We start from the raw sequence: 19,629 nt of genomic DNA on the forward strand, positions 1-19,629 counted from the left end.
CCTCAGATACATCTGTCCTAATTGGTCCGGAGAAATGGGGGTATTTTTGTCCACGAACAAGTAGTTTGATTCAAACCAAACAACATTGTCCCGTATCGACAAGATAGTAACCAGAACTTTGGTTTATTAGGAGTAAGCTAAGTTGAGAGGGCACGACCTTACTTGAACAGTACCTGTTCAATAGGATCGTACCGAATAAAAAAAAAAAAAAAAAAGGAAAAAAAAAAAAAGCATAAAAAAAAAAGCAGCTGCGTGAATACGCAGTCGCAATCCAAACAAAGTTGGTTTCCTTGCTCATAAAGCTAGTTCATATTATAGTAGTCCTGGTAAAATTGGACTACAAGATTTAGAGAAAGTATTAAGTAGCTTAGACTACAAGATTTAGAGAAAGTATTAAGTAGCTTAGACCGAAACAACATTCTTACGTCCTTTGACGTGATAAAAGGCTCAAAAGCATTGGTTTGAACCTCAAATTTTTGCAACAAAACTCATAAGATTCTTGCATTGTCAGTCTTATTTGTTGCAAGTAAATCAAGATCTTTTTCACTGTTTCGAAATTGAACAAAGTCTATATCTTGAAGGATGAGAGTCAAAGGAATCTGCGTGTAGCCCGAGAATGCCACCAAGTTATGGGCACTAATTGTTCTATTTTTTTTTATAAAAAAATTATATCTTTTTAATTTTATGGATTTATTTTTAATGTAAGAAATCTTTTAAAAACCAAAACTATGTTGTTTTTTCCTTTTTGGGCACTTAATGATAAATCACCTAACTTTTATGATAATAATATCATTAGAGAATATTGAATTGTATGTTTAAGATCTATGTATTATTTTACTTATATTTTTAACGATTTTTTTATTTACTTTTGACATTTTGCATTTTTCTTGTTCATTATTATTATTATTATTATTATTATTATTATTATTATTATTATTATTGATTTTTGCATGTGAAAAAATAAAAGGCAATCCATAACCCAATCAACTCAATTTGCTCGCAACTCATTTAGGATGACCTGTTTTGGCCTCAACTAGATTAACCCAACCCAATTGCAAGGTGTATCTAATAATTTTCAAGCATTAAGGGTCTATTTGGTTGGGAGGATGGAAAAGCTAGAGGATAAAAAATTGAGAGAGGGTGGAAAAGCAAGGAGATAGAAGAGATTTTAATTTCCCTTATTTGTGTTTGGTTGGAGAGTAGAAAAGTGTAGGGATAGAAAATAGAGTTTGTATAAATTTACTCTTATACTCCTATTACATAACTTTTTTTTATATAAATATTTTATAAAGGTAAAATAAAAAGAAAAAATGGTTCAACTCTAAATGATTCAAAGTAAGGACCATAACTGCATACAGAGCAAAAAATGAAAAAGAAAAAAGAGGAGTTTAAAGCTCCGTTTGGATTACGTTTTGGCGTTCGCGTTTCTACGTTTTGCCTTTTTTTTTTTTTGACCAATGCCTCTTGCATTGTTCATGGGACATGAACAGTGCATTAAGGCAAAACTACAGTGTTAAACAGTGTTTTCAGCAGTGAACAGTAATCCATAAATTATTTTTTATTGTTTTCAGCAATAAGTTTTTAGCAAAATAAACGGTATTCAAACACACACTAAATGTGAGTAGCAAAAAATCCATAAAATGAATAAAAAAAAGAAAAAAAAATTCAAGGTGAGACCAAAGAACCCAAGAAAAAAAAAAAAAGGTTCAAAATTGTCAACCAAAGAACCCATAAATGAAAAAGGGAAAAAATAGTTTTTACGTAGCAAAGAAAAAGAAAGTGGTAGATAAGTCATTTTCATCCAACCACTTCTCCTCCCATTTTCTCTCCAATTTGGGGGCTAAAAAATGGTAGGTTTGGGAAAAAAACAGCTGAGCCCCATCATTTTATTTCCTCAAAAAATAACTTCAACCAAACATCTTTTCTACCCAAACTCTCTCCTATTTTCTCTTCTCTATATATTGTTGTCCCTATTTTCACTCTAACCAAATGTATCCTAAGTGATTCATAAGATCGTGAGTCTAGTCATTTATGCTAGGCATATAGGACAAAAAACTATACATAGTTGGAGAATAATTAGATTCTCTATAAACACTTACATATTAAAAAAAAAAAAAAGTTAATAAAAATGAAGTTAAGGTCACCAACCAAAATGGTATGTCATAGGAATATCAAGAAAATGGTATGTCATAATTGCTTAGCCATAGCGGGAGGTAGTTTGGGCATCTTCGACAATTTCTCCATTTTTTTGTACTGTTTGGACAGTGAACAGTGACATTTAACTTTTACTTACCTACTTGTTCAAATACAACTTCCAATAGATTCTCTATCATTTCTCTATCTCAATTAAATATTATTTTTTCTTTCATTATTTATTCATTTTTTAACAACTATATTTTTCAATGAGAAGTATTATGTCCACAACATTTTTCGCAATATTTTCACAACAAAATTTATGTGAAAAGTTGTTACTAGTTCTAATTTGAACCCACTACTGAAATTATTTTTTACTCATCAATATTAACTAATAACAATCTGTTCCTTAAAATTTATTATGAAAATATTGTGGTAGCATTTCTCAATTAGAATTTTTTTATTCTTTATATTATTTTTCCTTTCTTTTATTTCATTTTCATCCATACGCTTCATTTCTTTTTTTTTTCTTTTTTCCTTTACTTGTTTTTCTCCTCCACACACGTGTCCAGTGTCCTATCTCTATCCCCCCTTCTTTTATTTTCTTTTTCTCCCTCATTCGAGAACATTCCAGCGAATCTAGCTCTCATTCTCTCTTTCTTTCTCCAACTCTCTCTTTTTCTTTATTCTTTTTTACTTAATTCTGGAACATTCACTAGCTCTCTTTGCGGTAAGAAAAGAAAGAAAAGAGGTATAGAGAAAAAGAACAAGAGAGATGGCTTACTGTGCCGTCGCTCATCTTCATCCCAAACGCAGTCCAAATGGGTCAAATGGCTTCTGTCTTCTGTCTTCTATCTTTCTTTTTTTTTTTTTGCTTTTATTGTTATGATTTGATTAATTTTAAAATTGTGTTTTTGAGTTTGTGTTCTGATAATCTGATTATGCTTGAGTTTAGAGATGTTTGAGAGAAAGATTGTTATGTTTGTAGCTGTGAGAGGAGAGAGAAATAATTGTTTTTTTTATTGAGATGTATGAATTTTTTAAGTAGAAAAATTCATTTGGAGTTGCTACAGTGCTCTCTAGATCAAGAGAACGGCTATAGCAACTTCAAAAAATATTTGGAAAAGTTTTGCATATATAGAGTCGGTTGGAGCTAGTTTTTTGGGCTTACTCTCCAAAATATAGATTTAACTAATCAATTGGAGATGTTCTTATAACTCTAGATAGTCTCTTGAGGACCCATATTTGATCCCCTTTTTTCTTATTATTGTTATTGTTGTAGTAATAGGACCAGAAGATTTTTGTTTTTATTTTTAAGATTTTACTAATGTGTGCCTAAGGGTATACAATAGTATACCATTTTTGAAAAAAATTTTATCAGAAATTAAAAAAGTTTTGACAATTTTTTCATTTTTAATTCCTAATAAAATTTTTCTAAAAATAAATGGTTTAATGTATGCCTTAAGGGCCCTTATTTTTATTGGGATGAAAAGGAAAGATTTTATTAACTAACAAGGAAATACGATCAGACGCTTCAGACCACGGGCCTCAGATACCAATTTTTATATCTTGTACCCGGCATATATGCCGGGTGTGAGACACAGGGGCGGGCCCCACAGTGTGTGGGGCCCGCCCCTGTGTGAGACACCCGGCATATATGCCGGGTGCAGGATATACCACCTCCTCAGATACATCTGTCCTAATTGGTCCGGAGAAATGGGGGTATTTTTGCCCACGAACAAGTAGTTTGATTCAAACCAAACAGCATTGTCCCGTATCGACAAGATAGTAACCAGAACTTTGGTTTATTAGGAGTAAACTAAGTTGAGAGGGCACGACCTTACTTGAACAGGATCTGTTCTATAGGATCGTACCTCTGTATCCTTGCTCACTAAGGAGACAGGACCCCAAACCTGGTGGATGAACCATGGCCGTGCGATCAGAGCGTGATTAACGGCTTTGATGCCTCAGTTTGAGGCACCAGACTGTAGAGGATCGTTCTCAACTTGCTTCGGCTGGTTGGGATGGTCGCACGGCTGTCTGACAGGCTTCAAAAATCTTTTTGCTCTCTTCAAAAATCACAATCATCCCTGAACAGTGTGAGTTTTTATTCCTTTTTTTGATTGAATCGGTTGGTCTAACTTTTAAGTTGCAATGTGTTTGAAAAAAATGCCTAAGTGATGACTGATCATATTCTATATGTTTGTGCCTGCCAATTGACTTTGGTAATGGTAGGTACTTGGCTGAGGAGGCAGTGAAGCTCTTGGAGAACGCCGTGAAGTTATTGGAGGATATGACCGCCAGCATTGCATGATTGAAGGTATAGAAGCGTAGATGGGTGTGATGTTCTACATGATTGGGATGCACAGCAAGACTCGAACTCTTTTGAGAGTGATATAGCTGAGCTTCATTCCAATGGGGAGAAGAATCGGCTTCTTTGGAATGGTTTTGAACCAGTTGGGATTGGCTTGCATGCAGTTAAATTTGTGCATGTATTGTGGCATTGCAGAACAGCCCCCTGACCTATAGAGGTTTTGTGGATTAGATAATAAGAGAACTCCGAAGCTATGGCATCCCAACTCCCCCCCCCAAAAAAAAAAAGATACTTGGGAGAATTGTGGATAACAAATATCTTAATCTTTAACCTTGTTACAGAATTTTGGTTTTTAATGGGTGGCAGATGTTATCGAGAGACTGTAGTGCATTCTCAAGGTGCGAGAAGAAAAGTTTGTAACAGCAAAAATGCATTGCTTTATTAATAAGCTTGATCAGATTATTTGCTTTATTAATTTGATGCCAAACTGCATGTACACAACGTGTTTACTGTTTTGATGTTATTCTAGGAGGAAAAGAAATATTGATTATCATGCTCTGTTGTGACTTTTAATGGGGTGAGATGTGGTTGTTTGCCTTCTTTTAAAATGTCAGTTTTTGGGTTCTTGTCATTTGAATGTGTGTAACCATAGTTAAAAGTTTTCTTTATGGGGCTGTGATTCATTGGGGTTTGAGTTCACATCTTCCTTTGTGTAGTAGTGGCGTTTTGTGTTCACACCTCCCTTCGTTTAGTAGCATAACTGCATTGCCTGTAAATGTCAGGTACCTAGCTGAGGCCCATATTCAAGCAATGCAATTTGATGAGGTAGAGAGCTTCTGTAAGTAGAATCTTGAAATCCATAGGGAACATAGTGCACTAGCATCCCTTGAAGAGGCAACTGATTGATAATTGACGTCTTATGGCTCTCATTCTTGAGGCAAAGGGAGATTATGAATCTAGCATAGCAATTGATGTCAGCATTGCTGATAGCCCTCTCTGCCAATTTGTGTCCCAACAAAATTTACTAAACAAGCACAAAAATTGTAAAATTCATTTTCAAACCTAGAAATCTATAAAAATGTATTTTGAGTTGAGTTACCAAACTTAGGGTTAGTTTGGATAGAACTTATTGCTGAAAACTGAAAATACTAGCAAAATAATTTTAAAATGTGTGAATAGTACCGCAGAACTCATTTTTAATGAAAAAGTTGCTGAAAAGTGAAATTTGTGGGTCCGTAAACAGTGCACGGATGCATTGTTCACGGAAGACTTGGTCAACAACTGCGACTGGGAAAAAAAAAGGCTGAAAATGCAACGCAAAACGTAAATGCCGAATCCAAACCCATCCTTAATCTTAGACTACAATGAACCGTATGAAAACATTTAATTATGAAATATATATGATTTTAATTAGTAGCTCATAACCTTATTAAATATGTTAGCATTCTTTCAATGTGGATGGAGAATGTTTCAAGTTCCAACACACATCAATAATGTACTCATTGTCAATTATGACTAATTTTTGTTTAATGAAATATGTTAGTATTTCTGCACAAAAAAATAAATAGTATTCAACGATTTCAATCCCCCCCCCCCCCCTAAAACCATAGCGACTTGTGGAAGGTAAAGTTACTTTAGTGTGAGTTTGAATACAAATCAGCTAATGCGATTGAAAATACTAACCATAATAACGAGTGGAAGGTACTAAAGTTACATTTGTGTGGATTTGAACACAAATCCACTAATTTGATTGAAAATACAAACGGGGTGGGCAGAGTACTTATTACAAAAAGTTAAAGTTAAAGTTAAATGGAGGATATTCTCACTTTTTAAATTGAAAGGGAAAATAACAATTACCCTATACTTAAGGAGGGAAAAAAGCAATTTGCCTCACAAAATTTAGTTATTGGTCCTCAAGTGTTATTTCTTAAGTTTTCTAATTAAATTTGATCATATGGTTGTATTGATTAATGTGGCACAAAAAAATGTTATCTTTTTTCAAGGACAGCCACATAGTTGAATTTAATTGAGAAACCTATAAAACAACACCTAAGAAACCTAAATTTTACCCTTATCTAATACTATTTGTCAATTACAAGGGAAGGAGAAATTATAAGGTCCTCATGGTAAACAAGTGATGTGGTCCACCATTCCAGTAAAAGACTCACACTTGTTTAAAATTGCTGAGTTAGTATTTAGTTTTTATTTAAAACTCTACAATTTTAAACAAGTGTGAGTCATTTACTAGAATAGTGGACCACATCACTTGTCCACCATGAGGACCTTATAATTTCTCCAAGGGAAGGTTATGAAACTAAAATCATCAATCAACCCTATAGGGTTCATATGATAGTGGTCCTGGTAAAATTGGACCCAAATCTATTAACACAACCTAATTCTAATAATTTTTTACCCGGAGTAAAAACGGGTTAACTTGTACCAAACCTTTTTTTCCTTTTAGGTTGAGTTGGGCCAACCCGTCTAATTTGCAATCCAACACCTTTTTTTAAAAAACAATTTTAAAGAAAAAAAATCAGACTAAACAAATTTAGCAAATCATTCCAATTGCTAAACCATGTAAATGTAACATGACGTCAATCATTCCATTGGTAAGGACCATGTTGAATCAAATAGTAGCCACCATAAAGTTTTCTTTTTAGTTTGACCACAGGGCAACAAGATTTAGAGAAACTGAGCTTACAATATAAATTTTGAGAGCATTAAGTAGCTTAGACCAAAACAACATTTTTATGTTCTTTGATGTGATAAAAGGCTCAAAGAATTGGTTTGAACCTCAAATTTTTGCAATAAAACTCATAAGATTCTTGCATTGACAATCTTATCTGTTGCAAGTAAATCAACATCTTTTTCACTGTTTCAAAATTGAACAAAGTCTATATCTTGAAGGATGAGAGTCAAAGGAATCTGTGTGTAGCCCGAGAATGCCACCAAAGTAATGGGCACTAATTGTTCTATTTTAAAAAAAAAATTATATCATTTTAATTTGATGGATTTATTTTTAATGTAAGAAATCTTTTAAAAACCAAAACTATGTTGTTTTTGCCTTTTTGGGCACTTAATGATAAATCACCTAACTTTTATGATAATAATATCAATAGAGAATATTGAATTGTATGTTTAAGATCTATGTATTATTTAACTTTTATTTTTAACTATTTTTTTTTTCTTTTGACATTTAGCATTTTTCTTGTTCATTTATTATTATTGATTTTTGCATGTGAAAAAATACAAGGCAACCCATAACCCAATCAACTCAATTTGCTCGCAATTCATTTAGGATGACCTGTTTTGACCTCAACTAGATTAACCCAACCCAACTGCATGGTGTATTTGATAATTTTCAAGCATTAAGGGTCTGTTTGGTTTGGAGGATGGAAAAGTGAGAGAAAAGAAAATTGAAAAAGGATGGAAAAGCAAGGAGATAGAAGAGATTTTAATTTCCCTTATTTGTGTTTGGTTGGAGGGTAGAAAAGTGGAGGAAAAGAAAATAGAGTTTGTATAAATTTACTCTTATACTCCCATTACAAAACTTTATATATATATATATATATATATATATATATATATATATATATATATATATATATATAAATATATATATATGTGGGGAGTAAAAAGATCTTGATGAGAATATGGGCCGTTGGGTCTTGCTAAGGAGGGCCGACCTGCTCTTGGGTTTAGGGTTTGTTGGTGCTACGGGTCGGCCCATACGCCGAGGATCTGAAGATCCAGCCGAGGATGTTTTTCCCCTCAGACTGACACAGGAGGACCCGAGACTTCATGGTAAAGGTTAGGGAAGGACACGGTCAAAACCAATGGTTAAAGGGGGTGAACCCTTGAATGTCCTAGAAGCACCGATGTTGGAAGAATGTCAAAGATAAAGGCTGCTACCTCCACATTAAAGACCCTGCACCTACCACCCTGGCCGCATTAATGGGGAAGTGACACTTGAACAGTGGAAGGGAAACTTATGATTACTATTCAAAGGCACTAAAAAAAATGGAAATATCTAGGCTAAGGGAGGAGTTGGGGCAACACGTGTACAAAGTATTAAAAAGAGGAGTATTTAAGGAGGAACCTGGGACTGAAAGAAGGACAGACTTTTTGTAACCTAAGAAAGAAACAGACAAAGAGAAAGATATATTATAAGAACAGCTCTCGGCTTATATCCGAGGAGGCCGTTTTACAATATTCCTTGTTGTTTACAAGTATTTGCAATCTTTGGTTTGTCATTTACTCCCCCCACACTTCTAACCTGGGTTTCAAGCCCACACTCTACAAATTCATATTGTTTAAGGCTCATTGGGTCTGGGCCCATAACTGTTCTTGGGGCCAGGTGCACTTGTGCACTTACAATATATATATATTATAAAGGTAAACTAAAAAGAAAAAATGGTTCAACTCTAAGGGGGTGTTTGGATTTCTAGTTTCCATAACTCATAACTCAAAAATGGTGGGACCCATGACTCAAAAGCTTGTTTGGATTTTCATAACTCTGTTTTCAGTTTTTGTTTCTATCACTCAATTTTCTAATTTTTGAATTATGAGTTATGAAAACTGAAAAGACATTTTAAGTGTTTTTAGTTTCCAAAACTCTGTTTTCAATGGCATTTTTGTAATTAAACACACATATATGGGACCCACTATCAGTGACTTGTCAAATCTAGCAAACCCATCTCGCCACTGGCCAGCAACTACCACTACAACCACAATAGCCACCACCACGCCACCTGCCAGCAACCACCATTGCCAAACCCACCACCAACAACAACCACAAGAAACAACCACCACAAGAACCACCAAAAGGAAAAAAAAAAAAAAAACACATAAAAATCACCACCAACCACCAAGAAAAAAAAAACCACCAAAAATCACCACCAACAACCACAATCACAGAAACAGCCACTACAAGAACCACCAAGAGAAAAAAAAAAACAAAACAAAACAAAGAAACCCACCACGCCGACTTGCCAACAACCACGCCACCACACCCAACGAAAAACCCAAGCCGCCGATTAGCAAATCCAAGCCACCGATTACGCTGCCAGACCCACGCCCATGCCTCCACCTGACCCATGCTGGCCCATACCCACACCTCTACCCGACCCAGTCCAGCCCATGCTCACGCCAGAGAAAAAAAAAAAAAAAAAAAAACCCACCATGAGAAATGTTTGGAATTTGAGAATGAGAAAACAAAAAATGGAAGTGAAAGAGATGAAGTATGAGAAAAGGACCATGGAAGGCGCGATCTGCTTGTGAGTTTGTGAGCTTTGACGGAGGAGATCGCGCCACTAGGCTTTAACGGAGGAGATCAAGCCGCCGGGCTTTGACGGAGGAGATCGCGCCTCTGGACCCACATCGGAGAGATGGGTGAAGCGGCCTTGGGAACGGTGGAGACCGGCGTCCTTGCTTCTTGTAGTTTTATGGGTTTGGTTTATGTTTTGGGAGAGGCAGTGTGTTGAAGGGGTTCTAGAGAAGTGAAGGAAATGGTGTGGGGGGCGGGGGGGGGGGGCGGGGGGGGGGGGGGGGGGGGGCGGGGGTGCCCCCACGAAATTTCAATTTTTTTTTACTAGTAAATACCATATTTGCCCCCCCCTACCAAAAAAAAAAAAAAAAAAAAAAAAAAAGCTAGAAAGGAAAAGTAACGTGACTTAATTGAGTTCCTCTTTTTTTTTTTTTTTTTTTTGGCCAGTGATAAAACCTTTCCTACTTTCCTATTAGTTGTATACTTCTACCCCTAGAAGTAGTACAATTCTAATGATCTCTATAACAACTTTGCTACACCTACCCGGATTAGAAGTCAGTAGAACTCTGAAAAAAAAAAAAGTATATATGATGCAAACAAGGCACGCCTCCCATCACAACGACAAAATTTCTTTTCAATCCAATTTCTTTCTTTGGATCTCGGGAGTTCTTTGCGGTTTTAAAAGCATTCAAGTTGGGTTTTTAAGTTACATTCAAATATTTATAGGTATGCATACTCTTAATACTTTTGCTTTGATTTATTTATTTTTTTTTTAAAGAATCAAATTATATGTTTAAGCATTTTATATTTAGATGGATCTCTTAATTTGACTATTCTTAACCATAAATTTATAATTCAAATTATATGTTTAAACTATTTGTATTTATAATGATCTCCTCATTTGATTATTCTTAATCATAGATTGTAATTTTTTTTCTTTATTTTAATGATATGACATATATATTTGTAGTTAATTGATATTATGGAGAATCTTGATCATAATAATGAGTCGGATCAAATCCTAAACGAACTCGTATCGAAGTGGATGTTGCAAATCTTCCCACGGATCTGGTTTAAGAATAAAAATTTGTAACTATCATCCTAATGAAAGAGATCAAATTAGAAGGCATTATCTACAAAATAAACCTTGTCAACTTGATTGATCATGATTTTCCACAAAGTCAATTTGGCAAAACAAAGCGTCGATTTAATCCGGTGTGGTTCAAAGACTATCCTAGTTGGTTGGAATATAGCATTACGAAAGATGCTGCATATTGTCTATTTTGTTATCTATTTCGACACGATGTGGTGATCAAGGAGGGGAGACTCATTTGTTGCGAAGGATTCGAAATTGGAAAAAGAAGGAGAAATTACGAGAATCACGTTGGGGACCACAACGGTGCACGTAATATAGCTCAAAGAAAATGTGAAGCTTTGTTAAACCGGAGACAAAGTATTCAAACGGTTATAAACGAGCAATCGGATGTCGAGAAAAGGGAATATCGAACTCGTTTGAATGCATCGGTGGATTGTATTTGTTTTCTACTACGGCAAGGATTAGCATTTCGTGGCCATGATGAATCTAAAGACTCCAATAATCAAGGAAATTTTCTTGAATTATTACGGTTTCTTGCAAATCACAATGAAGAAATTGATAAGGCGGTCCTCGAAAATGCTCACGAAAATCATCAAATGACCTACTACGATATCCAAAAAGAAATAGCAAATGTTGCAGCCGTTGAGACAATAAATGCTATTATTAAAGATATTGGAGACTCATTATTTGCTATTATAGTTGATGAATCACGTGATATGTCTACTAAAGAACAAATGGCGATTGCTTTGCGCTATGTGGACAAACTGGGACATGTGAATGAGCGCTTTTTAGGCATTACACATGTTAATAATACATCAACAGTGACACTAAAGAGTGCAATTGAGGAGGTATTTAATAAACATAGCTTAAGCATTAGTAGATTGCGGGGACAAGGCTACGACGGGGCAAGCAACATGCGAGGTGAGTTAAATGGACTAAAAAATCTTATTTTGAAAGATAATCCTTCTTCCTATTATGTCCATTGCTTTGCACATCAGCTTCAACTAACATTAGTTGCAGTAGCAAAAAATCACATCCAGATTGCAACTTTTTTTAACTTGGTTGCAAAGGTATTCAATATTGTTGGAGCATCATGCAAACGTCATGATATTATTCGTGAAAAACGTAATGCTGAAGTTATAGAAGCACTAAAAAATAATGAAATTTCAACTGGTCGTGGCTTGAATCAAGAAATGAGTCTCAAAAGACCTGCAGATACACGTTGGAGTTCTCATTATGGTGCACTTGTTAATATTATTCACATGTTTTCTTCTGTAATTGATGTGATTGAAACTATTATAGAAGATGGTTTAGATTCGATCGGAGAAGCGAGAAGCAAATATCTTAATTGGTTTACTCCAAACATTTGAATTCGTGTTTGATTTACATTTGATGAAAGGTGTGCTTGGCATAAGTAATGAGTTGTCACAGGCATTACAACAAAAAGATCAAGATATTGTGAATGCTATGAAGTTGGTTGACATTTCAAAGCAACGTTTACAGGTCATGAGAGATGATGGGTGGAACTCTTTGCTAGAGGAGGTTTTACGCATTTTGTGCAAAAAATAATATTGATGTTCACGATATGGATGATTTTTATCAACCTCGGCCACGACAAAAAGCTCAAAACATGAAAAATTCACATCATTATCAAGTGGAGCTTTTTTATCTTTGTTATAGATATGCAACTTCGGGGAACTCGATAGTCGTTTTGAAAATTCGAATTATTACTTTGTGTTGCATGTTTGAACCCGGATAACTTATTTTCGCATTCAACAAGGAGAAATTAATTCGGCTTGCTCGGTTTTATCCAAGTGATTTTTCAACGGTTCAAGTTTCTTTCTTGGATAACCAACTTGAGACATACATCCATGACATGCGGTCCTACGAAGAGTTTTCGACTTAAAGGAATTGGACGGCTTTCTTTGAAAAGATGGTAGAAATGAAAAAGAATGTTTCATATCCATTGGTTTACTCATTAGTGACTTTGGCATTGATCTTACCGGTTGCAACGACTTCTTGTTGAAAGAGCTTTTCGACAATGAACATAATTAAAAATCGATTACGCAATCGAATAGGAGATCAGTGGATGAATGATTGCTTAGTCACATATATTGAGAAAGATATATTCAAGACTATTGAGTGTGAAGAAATTATGCAGCGGTTTCAAAATATGAAAAATTGTCGAGGGCAATTGAGTGAAATAAGCTAGGTGTGAAAAAATAAATTAAAGTTTACATTTTATGTTAGATTCTATATGACAATTACATTATTATATAGTTGTTTACTTATTTTGTTATTAATATTGATTAATTTTTTTAGATTAATTTTTTACTTCCAATCTTGTCTTTTAATCTTGCCCCCCCTGACCTAAATTCCCGGCTCCGCCACTGTGTGGGGGGAATGGGTTCCGCGGGAAACCAAACTAAAGGCTCTGACACTCAGCTCAAGTGTGGGACCTGCAAAAAGGTAGAAATTTTTGAGTGATGTAAAGTGAAAACAAAAAACGAAACAGGTGTTATTGTGAAATTGGGGTATTTTAAGTGATAAGTGACGAAAATGGAGTGAGTAGTGATGAGTGATGAAAAAAAAAACCTAGACAACCCCTAAATGATTCAAAGTAAGGACCATAACTGCATACGAAGCAAAAAAAAAAAAGAAAAAGAAAAAGAAAAAAGAGGAGTTTAAATGTGAGTAGCAAAAAATCCAGAAAATGATTAAAAAAAAAAAGAAAAAAAAATTCAAGGTGAGACCAAAGAACCCAGGAAAAAGAAAAAAATGAATAAAAAGAAGGTTCAACATTGTCAACCAAAGAACCCATAAATGAATAAAAAGAAGGTTCAACATTGTCAACCAAAGAACCCATAAATGAAAAAGGGAAAAAATAGTTTTTACGTAGCAAAGAAAAAGAAAGGGGTAGATAAGTCATTTTCATCCAACCACTTCTCCTTCACATTTTCTCTCCAATTTGGGAGCTAAAAAAATGGTGGATTTGGGAAGAAAACAGCTGAACCCCACCATTTTATCTCCTCCAAAAATCACTCCGACCAAACATATTTTCTACCCAAACTGTCTCCCATTTTCTCTTCTCTATATTTCATTCTTCCTATTTTCACTCCAATCAAACATGGCCTAAGTGATTCATAAGATAGTGAGTCTAGTCATTTATGCCAGGCATATAGGACAAAAAACTATACATAGTTGGAGAATAATTAGATGCTCTATAAACACTCACATATTAAAAAAAAAAAAAAGTTAATAAAAATGAAGTTAGGGGCACCAACCAAAATGGTATGTCATAGGAATATCAAGAAAATGGTATGTCATAATTGCTTAGCCATAGCGGATAGTTAGGGCATCTCCAACAGCTTTTCCATAATTTTGTATTGTTTGAATAGTGAATAGTGATATTTAACTTTTACTTACTTACTTTTTTAAATACATATTCCAACAGATTTTCTATCCTTCCTCTATCTCATTTAAATATTATTTCTTCTTTCATTATTTATTTATTATATATTCATTTTTTAACAACTATATTTTTCAACGAGAAGTGTTACGTTTACAACATTTTTTGCAATACTTTTACAACAAAATTTATGTAGAAAGTTGTTAGTACTAGTTCTAATTTGAACCCACTACTGAAATTATTTTTTTACTCACCAATATTAACAAATAACAATCTGTTACTTAAAATTTATTGTGAAAATATTGTGATAGCATTTATCAATTAGGATTGTTTGTTCTTTATAATATTTTTCCTTTCTTTCATTTCATTTTCATCCATACATTTCATTTCTTTTTTTTTTTTTTTCTCCTCCACACACATATGTGTCCAGTGTCCTAGCTCTATCCCCCACCCCTTCTTTTATTTTCTTTTTCTCCCTCATTCGAGAACATTCCAGTGAATCTAGCTCTCATTCTCTCTTTCTTTCTCCAGCTCTCTCTTTTTCTTTTTTCTCTTTTCGTTTTTACTTGATCCTGGAACATTCATTGCTCTCTCTGTTGTAAGAAAAGAAAGAAAAGAGGTATAGAGAGAAAGAACAAGAGAGATGGCTCACTATGCCGTCGCTCATCTTTGTCCCTAATGCAATCTAGATGGGTCAGATGGCTTCTGTTTTTTTTTTTTTTTATGATTTGATTAATTTTAAAATTGTGTTTTTGAGTTGTATTCTAATAGTCTGAGTATGCTTGAGTTTAGAGATGTTTGAGAGAAAGATTGTTGTGTTTGTAGATGTGAGAGGAGAGCAAAAAAAATTGTTTTTTTATTGAGATGTATAAATTTTTTATGTAGTAAAAATTCATTTGGAATTGCTACAGTTTTCTCTAAATCAAGAGAACAACTATAGCAACTTCAAAAAAAATTTGAAAAAGTTTTGCACATAAAGAATCAGTTGGAGCTAGTTTTTTGGGCTTACCCTACAAAATATAAATTTACTAATCTATTAGAGATGCTTTTATGACTCTAAAATAGTCTCTTCAGGACCCATATTTGATCCCCTTTTTTCTTATTATTGTTACTGTTGCAGTAATACGATCAGAAGATTTTTGTTTTTATTCTTATTGGGATGGAAAGGAAATATTTTATTAACTAACAAGGAAATAGGATCAGACACTTCAGACCACGGATCTCAGACACATCTGTCCTAATTGTTCCGGGAGAAATGGGGGTATTTTTGTCCACGAACAAGTAGTTTAATTCAAACCAAACAACATCGTCCCATATCGACAAGATAGTAACCAAAACTTTGGTTTATCAGGAGTAAACTAAGTTAAGAGGGCACGACCTTACTTGAACAGGATCTGTTCTATAGGATCGTACCTCTGTATCCTTGCTCACTAAGGAGACAGGACCCCAAACTTGGTTGATGAACCATGGCCGTGCGATCAGAGCGTGATTGACGGCCTTGCTGTCTCTGTTAGAGGCACCAAACTGTAGAGGATCGTTCTCAACTGGCTTCGGCTGGTTGGGATGGACGCACGGCTGTCTGACAGGCTTCAAAAATCTTTTTGCTCTCTTCAAAAATCACAATCATCCCTGAACTCTGTGAGTTTTTATTCTTTTTTTGATTGAATCGCTTGGTCTAACTTTTAAGTCGCGATGTGTTTGAAAAAAAATGCCTAAGTGATGACTGATCATATTCTATAAGTTTATGCCTGCCAATTGACTTTGGAAATGGTAGGTAGGTACTTAGCTGAGGAGGCAGTGAAGCTCTTGGAGAAGGCCGTGAAGTTATTGGAGGATATGACCGGCAGCATTGCATGATTGCAGGTATAGATGCGTAGATGGGTGTGATGTTCTACATGATTGGGATGCATGGCAAGGCTCGAACTCTTTTGAGGGTGATATAGCTAAGCTTCATTCCAATGGGGACAAGAAATCAGCCTTCTTTGGAATGGTGTTGAACCAGTTGGGATTGGCTTGCACGCAGTTAAATTTGGGCATGTATTGTAGCATTGCAGAATAGCCCCCTGACCCACACAGGTTTTGTGGGTTAGTAGCAGCAGCAACAAATCCATTAGTCAAAATAAGTTCTAAAATTTTGATTTCAAACAACCATGTAACCCACCATGCAAAAAGCCCAAATCTATAACATAAATTCAATAGAAAGGAAACAAAGAATGGTTACCTGGCAAGCGATATCAAGAGCAACAACGACAAACAAAGGGATAAGCTTTTATTCGGTAATTAAGGATATCATTGGCGTTATTTTGATTTTTTGAAGAAAAAATTAGCGGCAACTTAAATTGCATTTCTGAAAAAGTAGAGAAAAGCAGTTCTTTCTAAAACTTGAAAAAATAAAATCTAGGTTTAAAAAATGCAAACGTGTTGATTTTGTGTAGCCAAACAATTTACAAATTCACGTTTTGGTTAAAACTTGTGTTAAGGGTTTGTTAATAGTCTATCCAAACAGGCTCAGTGTAGTACATTCTCAAGGCGGGAGAAGAAAAGTTTGGAACAACAAATCCAGACGCTGAGGATGAGAAAAAAAAAAGAGTCTGCTAGACCTTTTGAAAGAAGCCAAAAGGATCCGGAACAGAAGGGGAAAATCACTTGAGAATATTCTTGATCCCAACCCAAATAGGGTAAAAGAGGGAACTGAAAGGTGGTCTGGATTTGGTTTCAAGAATTGACTAAGAATAAGAGAACCTTTGCTCACATTTTACTCTTACTGACTCCAGTTTTTGTCACATAGAAGATCATGTAAAGATCAAGTTCTGACACTTGCTGGAGCTTTCTTGCTCCTTGAATGTTTTTTGTGCGCACCCAAATACAGTTTGTGGGCCTAAGAGTTATTTGGGCTCACAATCTATTTGTATGATGGGCTTTTTGATTTCCTTCTATGGGTGATGCTGTGCTCGGCTTGCCCACTCCTATAGCTGACCTTTTACTCTGATACTTTCCTTTCTTTTCCTAGGCAATGACTCTTTAGTTCTGCCACTTTTTTCCCATAAGTGCCAACCTTTTCAACTGAGTTCCGCTTGCCTATTTATAGCGAAAATTAGTGGGGTGATCATCATCATTCCACTGTTGGGTGGAATGAGAGGTCCAATACCTTCTCCCCTAGGTGGAGGTTTAATGGTGAGAGGGGAAGGTGGCAGTGGCATTGGAACTTGCACCACCGTGGGATTTGATGCTCGGCAGGGGCGTTTCCTAGGCAATGAAAGGGAGGTCCAATACCGTTTTGCCTAAGTGGATGTTTGGTGACGGGAGGGAGAAAACGATAGTGGCGTTGGGACTAGCCCCGGCCGTAAGTTATGTGCTCGACAGGGGCACGCCACAGGCTACTCCGAGCACTCCGAGTTCAAAACCGCTCGGACGGCATGGGTGTTACCATGTGTGATCAGTGCAAGGCTCTTATACGTGTTAGTTTTCATGGGCCTCAGGGTGATTGAGCTTGACAGGGGGTGAGGCCCGTACATTTTCTTATAAATTATTGAATATGTTCAATTTGTTTACCAGATGAAAAGCTCATTTGTTACTGAATATAGACATATAGTTTTGTGATTGCAATTTGTCAGGCTATTCTGGTTTAGATTGCTGGTGTAATATTAAATCAATGTAATACAAACAGCACTCTTTTTTCTTTCTTTCTTTTTTATAAGGATACAAACAGCAATCTATTTGTTAGTGTTGCTCTTATTATTAACAACGAATTCACAACTCGAACTCCATGCTTGGAATCTGAACTTACTTAGACTTTTTATTTTTGTTTTTTTTTTTTAATAAATTAAACAATTTCGGTAGCTTCTCTTATCCTTATCCTCCTTCAATGATTTATTTTCATTTACCTTGGTCGTGAGGCCACTGTATAACCTCAGCATTTTAGACTAAGATGATTTGTTTGAAAAATTGTATGCATGGTTGTCTATTTGAAGCAAAATTTTTCTTAATAATATAATTTTTTGAGATCTATGAGTAAGAAAATTCAAAATAAGTGTAATGTTTTTTTTTAAAGGCCGACATGTTTTTTAGAAGACTTTTAGAGACCGAAATGATGACCAATCACTATTTTTTTTTTTTTTTTAAAAATTTCCAGCCTGACAAGACCAAACTTATTGTTGAAAGAAAAGAATTTGAAAGTAGGATAGATTAGTCAATCTTACGTCTATAAATGATATATGTACGTCATTATATGTGTGTATATACGATAGAAATATACAATATTAGACAATATATTTCTTTTTCTTTTGATTTTGAGAGAGATAAAAATTTTATGCAAATAATCAAAAGAATACGTAACTCAAATTAGCAAACTTAATAGAAAAATGCTATGTTAATAATATTTTTACAATAAATTGGTAAATCAATTTAATTGTTTAAACACAAATTGAAAAATAACAAGTTGTTGCATAAAGAATACGTTTTTATCATTTTTCAAACATAATAATAACGTTCTTTTATTTTGTAGAGAAAAAAAAAAATACTATATTATTTTCCCTTCTTTCTTTTGCTTTTATTTTACAGTTTCGAACCCTAAATACATTGATGAATATGATATATTTTCCCTGCATTTTCGTAATAAATTAAGTTACAAATAAAATATATTAATCAATTAATATTATGCTATAAAATATATATCCAAAATCCACCAAGGACCAACCAGATTTAACCAAAGTCGTATATATAGGTAAAACAATTCAATTAGATAACTAACTCCTTCTAAACGTTTAAGACTTGTTTAGTTGTTGATGAATTATGACTAATCCAACAATTTCAAATCTTTTAGGAACTTTCGTGGAGACTTGCATTCCACTCACGGTCCAAAATCTAGTTACGGCTGGTCATGAAATGATAAAAAACACGTGGCCTTATTATTATTGATTTTTGCATGTGAAAAAATACAAGGCAATCCATAACCTAATCAACTCAATTTGCTTGCAACTCATTTAGGATGACCTGTTTTGACCTCAACTAGATTAACCCAACCCAATTGCAAGGTGTATCTAATAATTTTCAAGCATTAAGGGTTTGTTTGATTGGGAGGATGGAAAAGTGAGAGGATAGAAAATTGAGAGATGATGAAAAAGCAAGGAGATAGAAGAGATTTTAATTTCCCTTATTTGTGTTTGGTTGGAGGGTAGAAAAGTGGAGGGATAGAAAATAGAGTTTGTATAAATTTACTCTTATACTCCTATTACATAACTTTTATATATATATATATATATATATATATATATATATATATATATATATATATATATATAAATATTTTATAAAGGTAAAATAAAAGGAAAAAATGGTTCAACTCTAAATGATTCAAAGTAAGGACCATGACTGCATACGAAGCAAAAAAAGAAAAAGAAAAAAAGAGGAGT

General features: G+C 34.5%; 1 protein-coding gene and 2 non-coding genes across 3 annotated transcripts; all 3 read left to right on the forward strand.

Moving 5' to 3' along the window:
- Positions 1 to 3,967: 3,967 nt before the first annotated feature.
- On the forward strand, positions 3,968 to 4,183 carry LOC142641835 (small nucleolar RNA U3). Its single transcript, XR_012845512.1, has one exon. It is a non-coding gene; the product is annotated as a small nucleolar RNA U3 (small nucleolar RNA).
- A 6,634-nt stretch (positions 4,184 to 10,817) lies between these two features.
- On the forward strand, positions 10,818 to 12,179 carry LOC142640283 (uncharacterized). The gene has a single exon (XM_075814351.1). The coding sequence runs from the start codon at positions 10,818 to 10,820 to the stop codon at positions 12,177 to 12,179; it is 1,362 nt and encodes a 453-aa protein (XP_075670466.1).
- A 3,412-nt stretch (positions 12,180 to 15,591) lies between these two features.
- On the forward strand, positions 15,592 to 15,807 carry LOC142641840 (small nucleolar RNA U3). Its single transcript, XR_012845516.1, has one exon. It is a non-coding gene; the product is annotated as a small nucleolar RNA U3 (small nucleolar RNA).
- The last annotated feature ends 3,822 nt before the right edge of the window (positions 15,808 to 19,629 follow it).

The sequence above is a fragment of the Castanea sativa genome, chromosome 6 (assembly GCF_040712315.1).
Source record: "Castanea sativa cultivar Marrone di Chiusa Pesio chromosome 6, ASM4071231v1".
Lineage (NCBI taxonomy): Eukaryota > Viridiplantae > Streptophyta > Magnoliopsida > Fagales > Fagaceae > Castanea > Castanea sativa.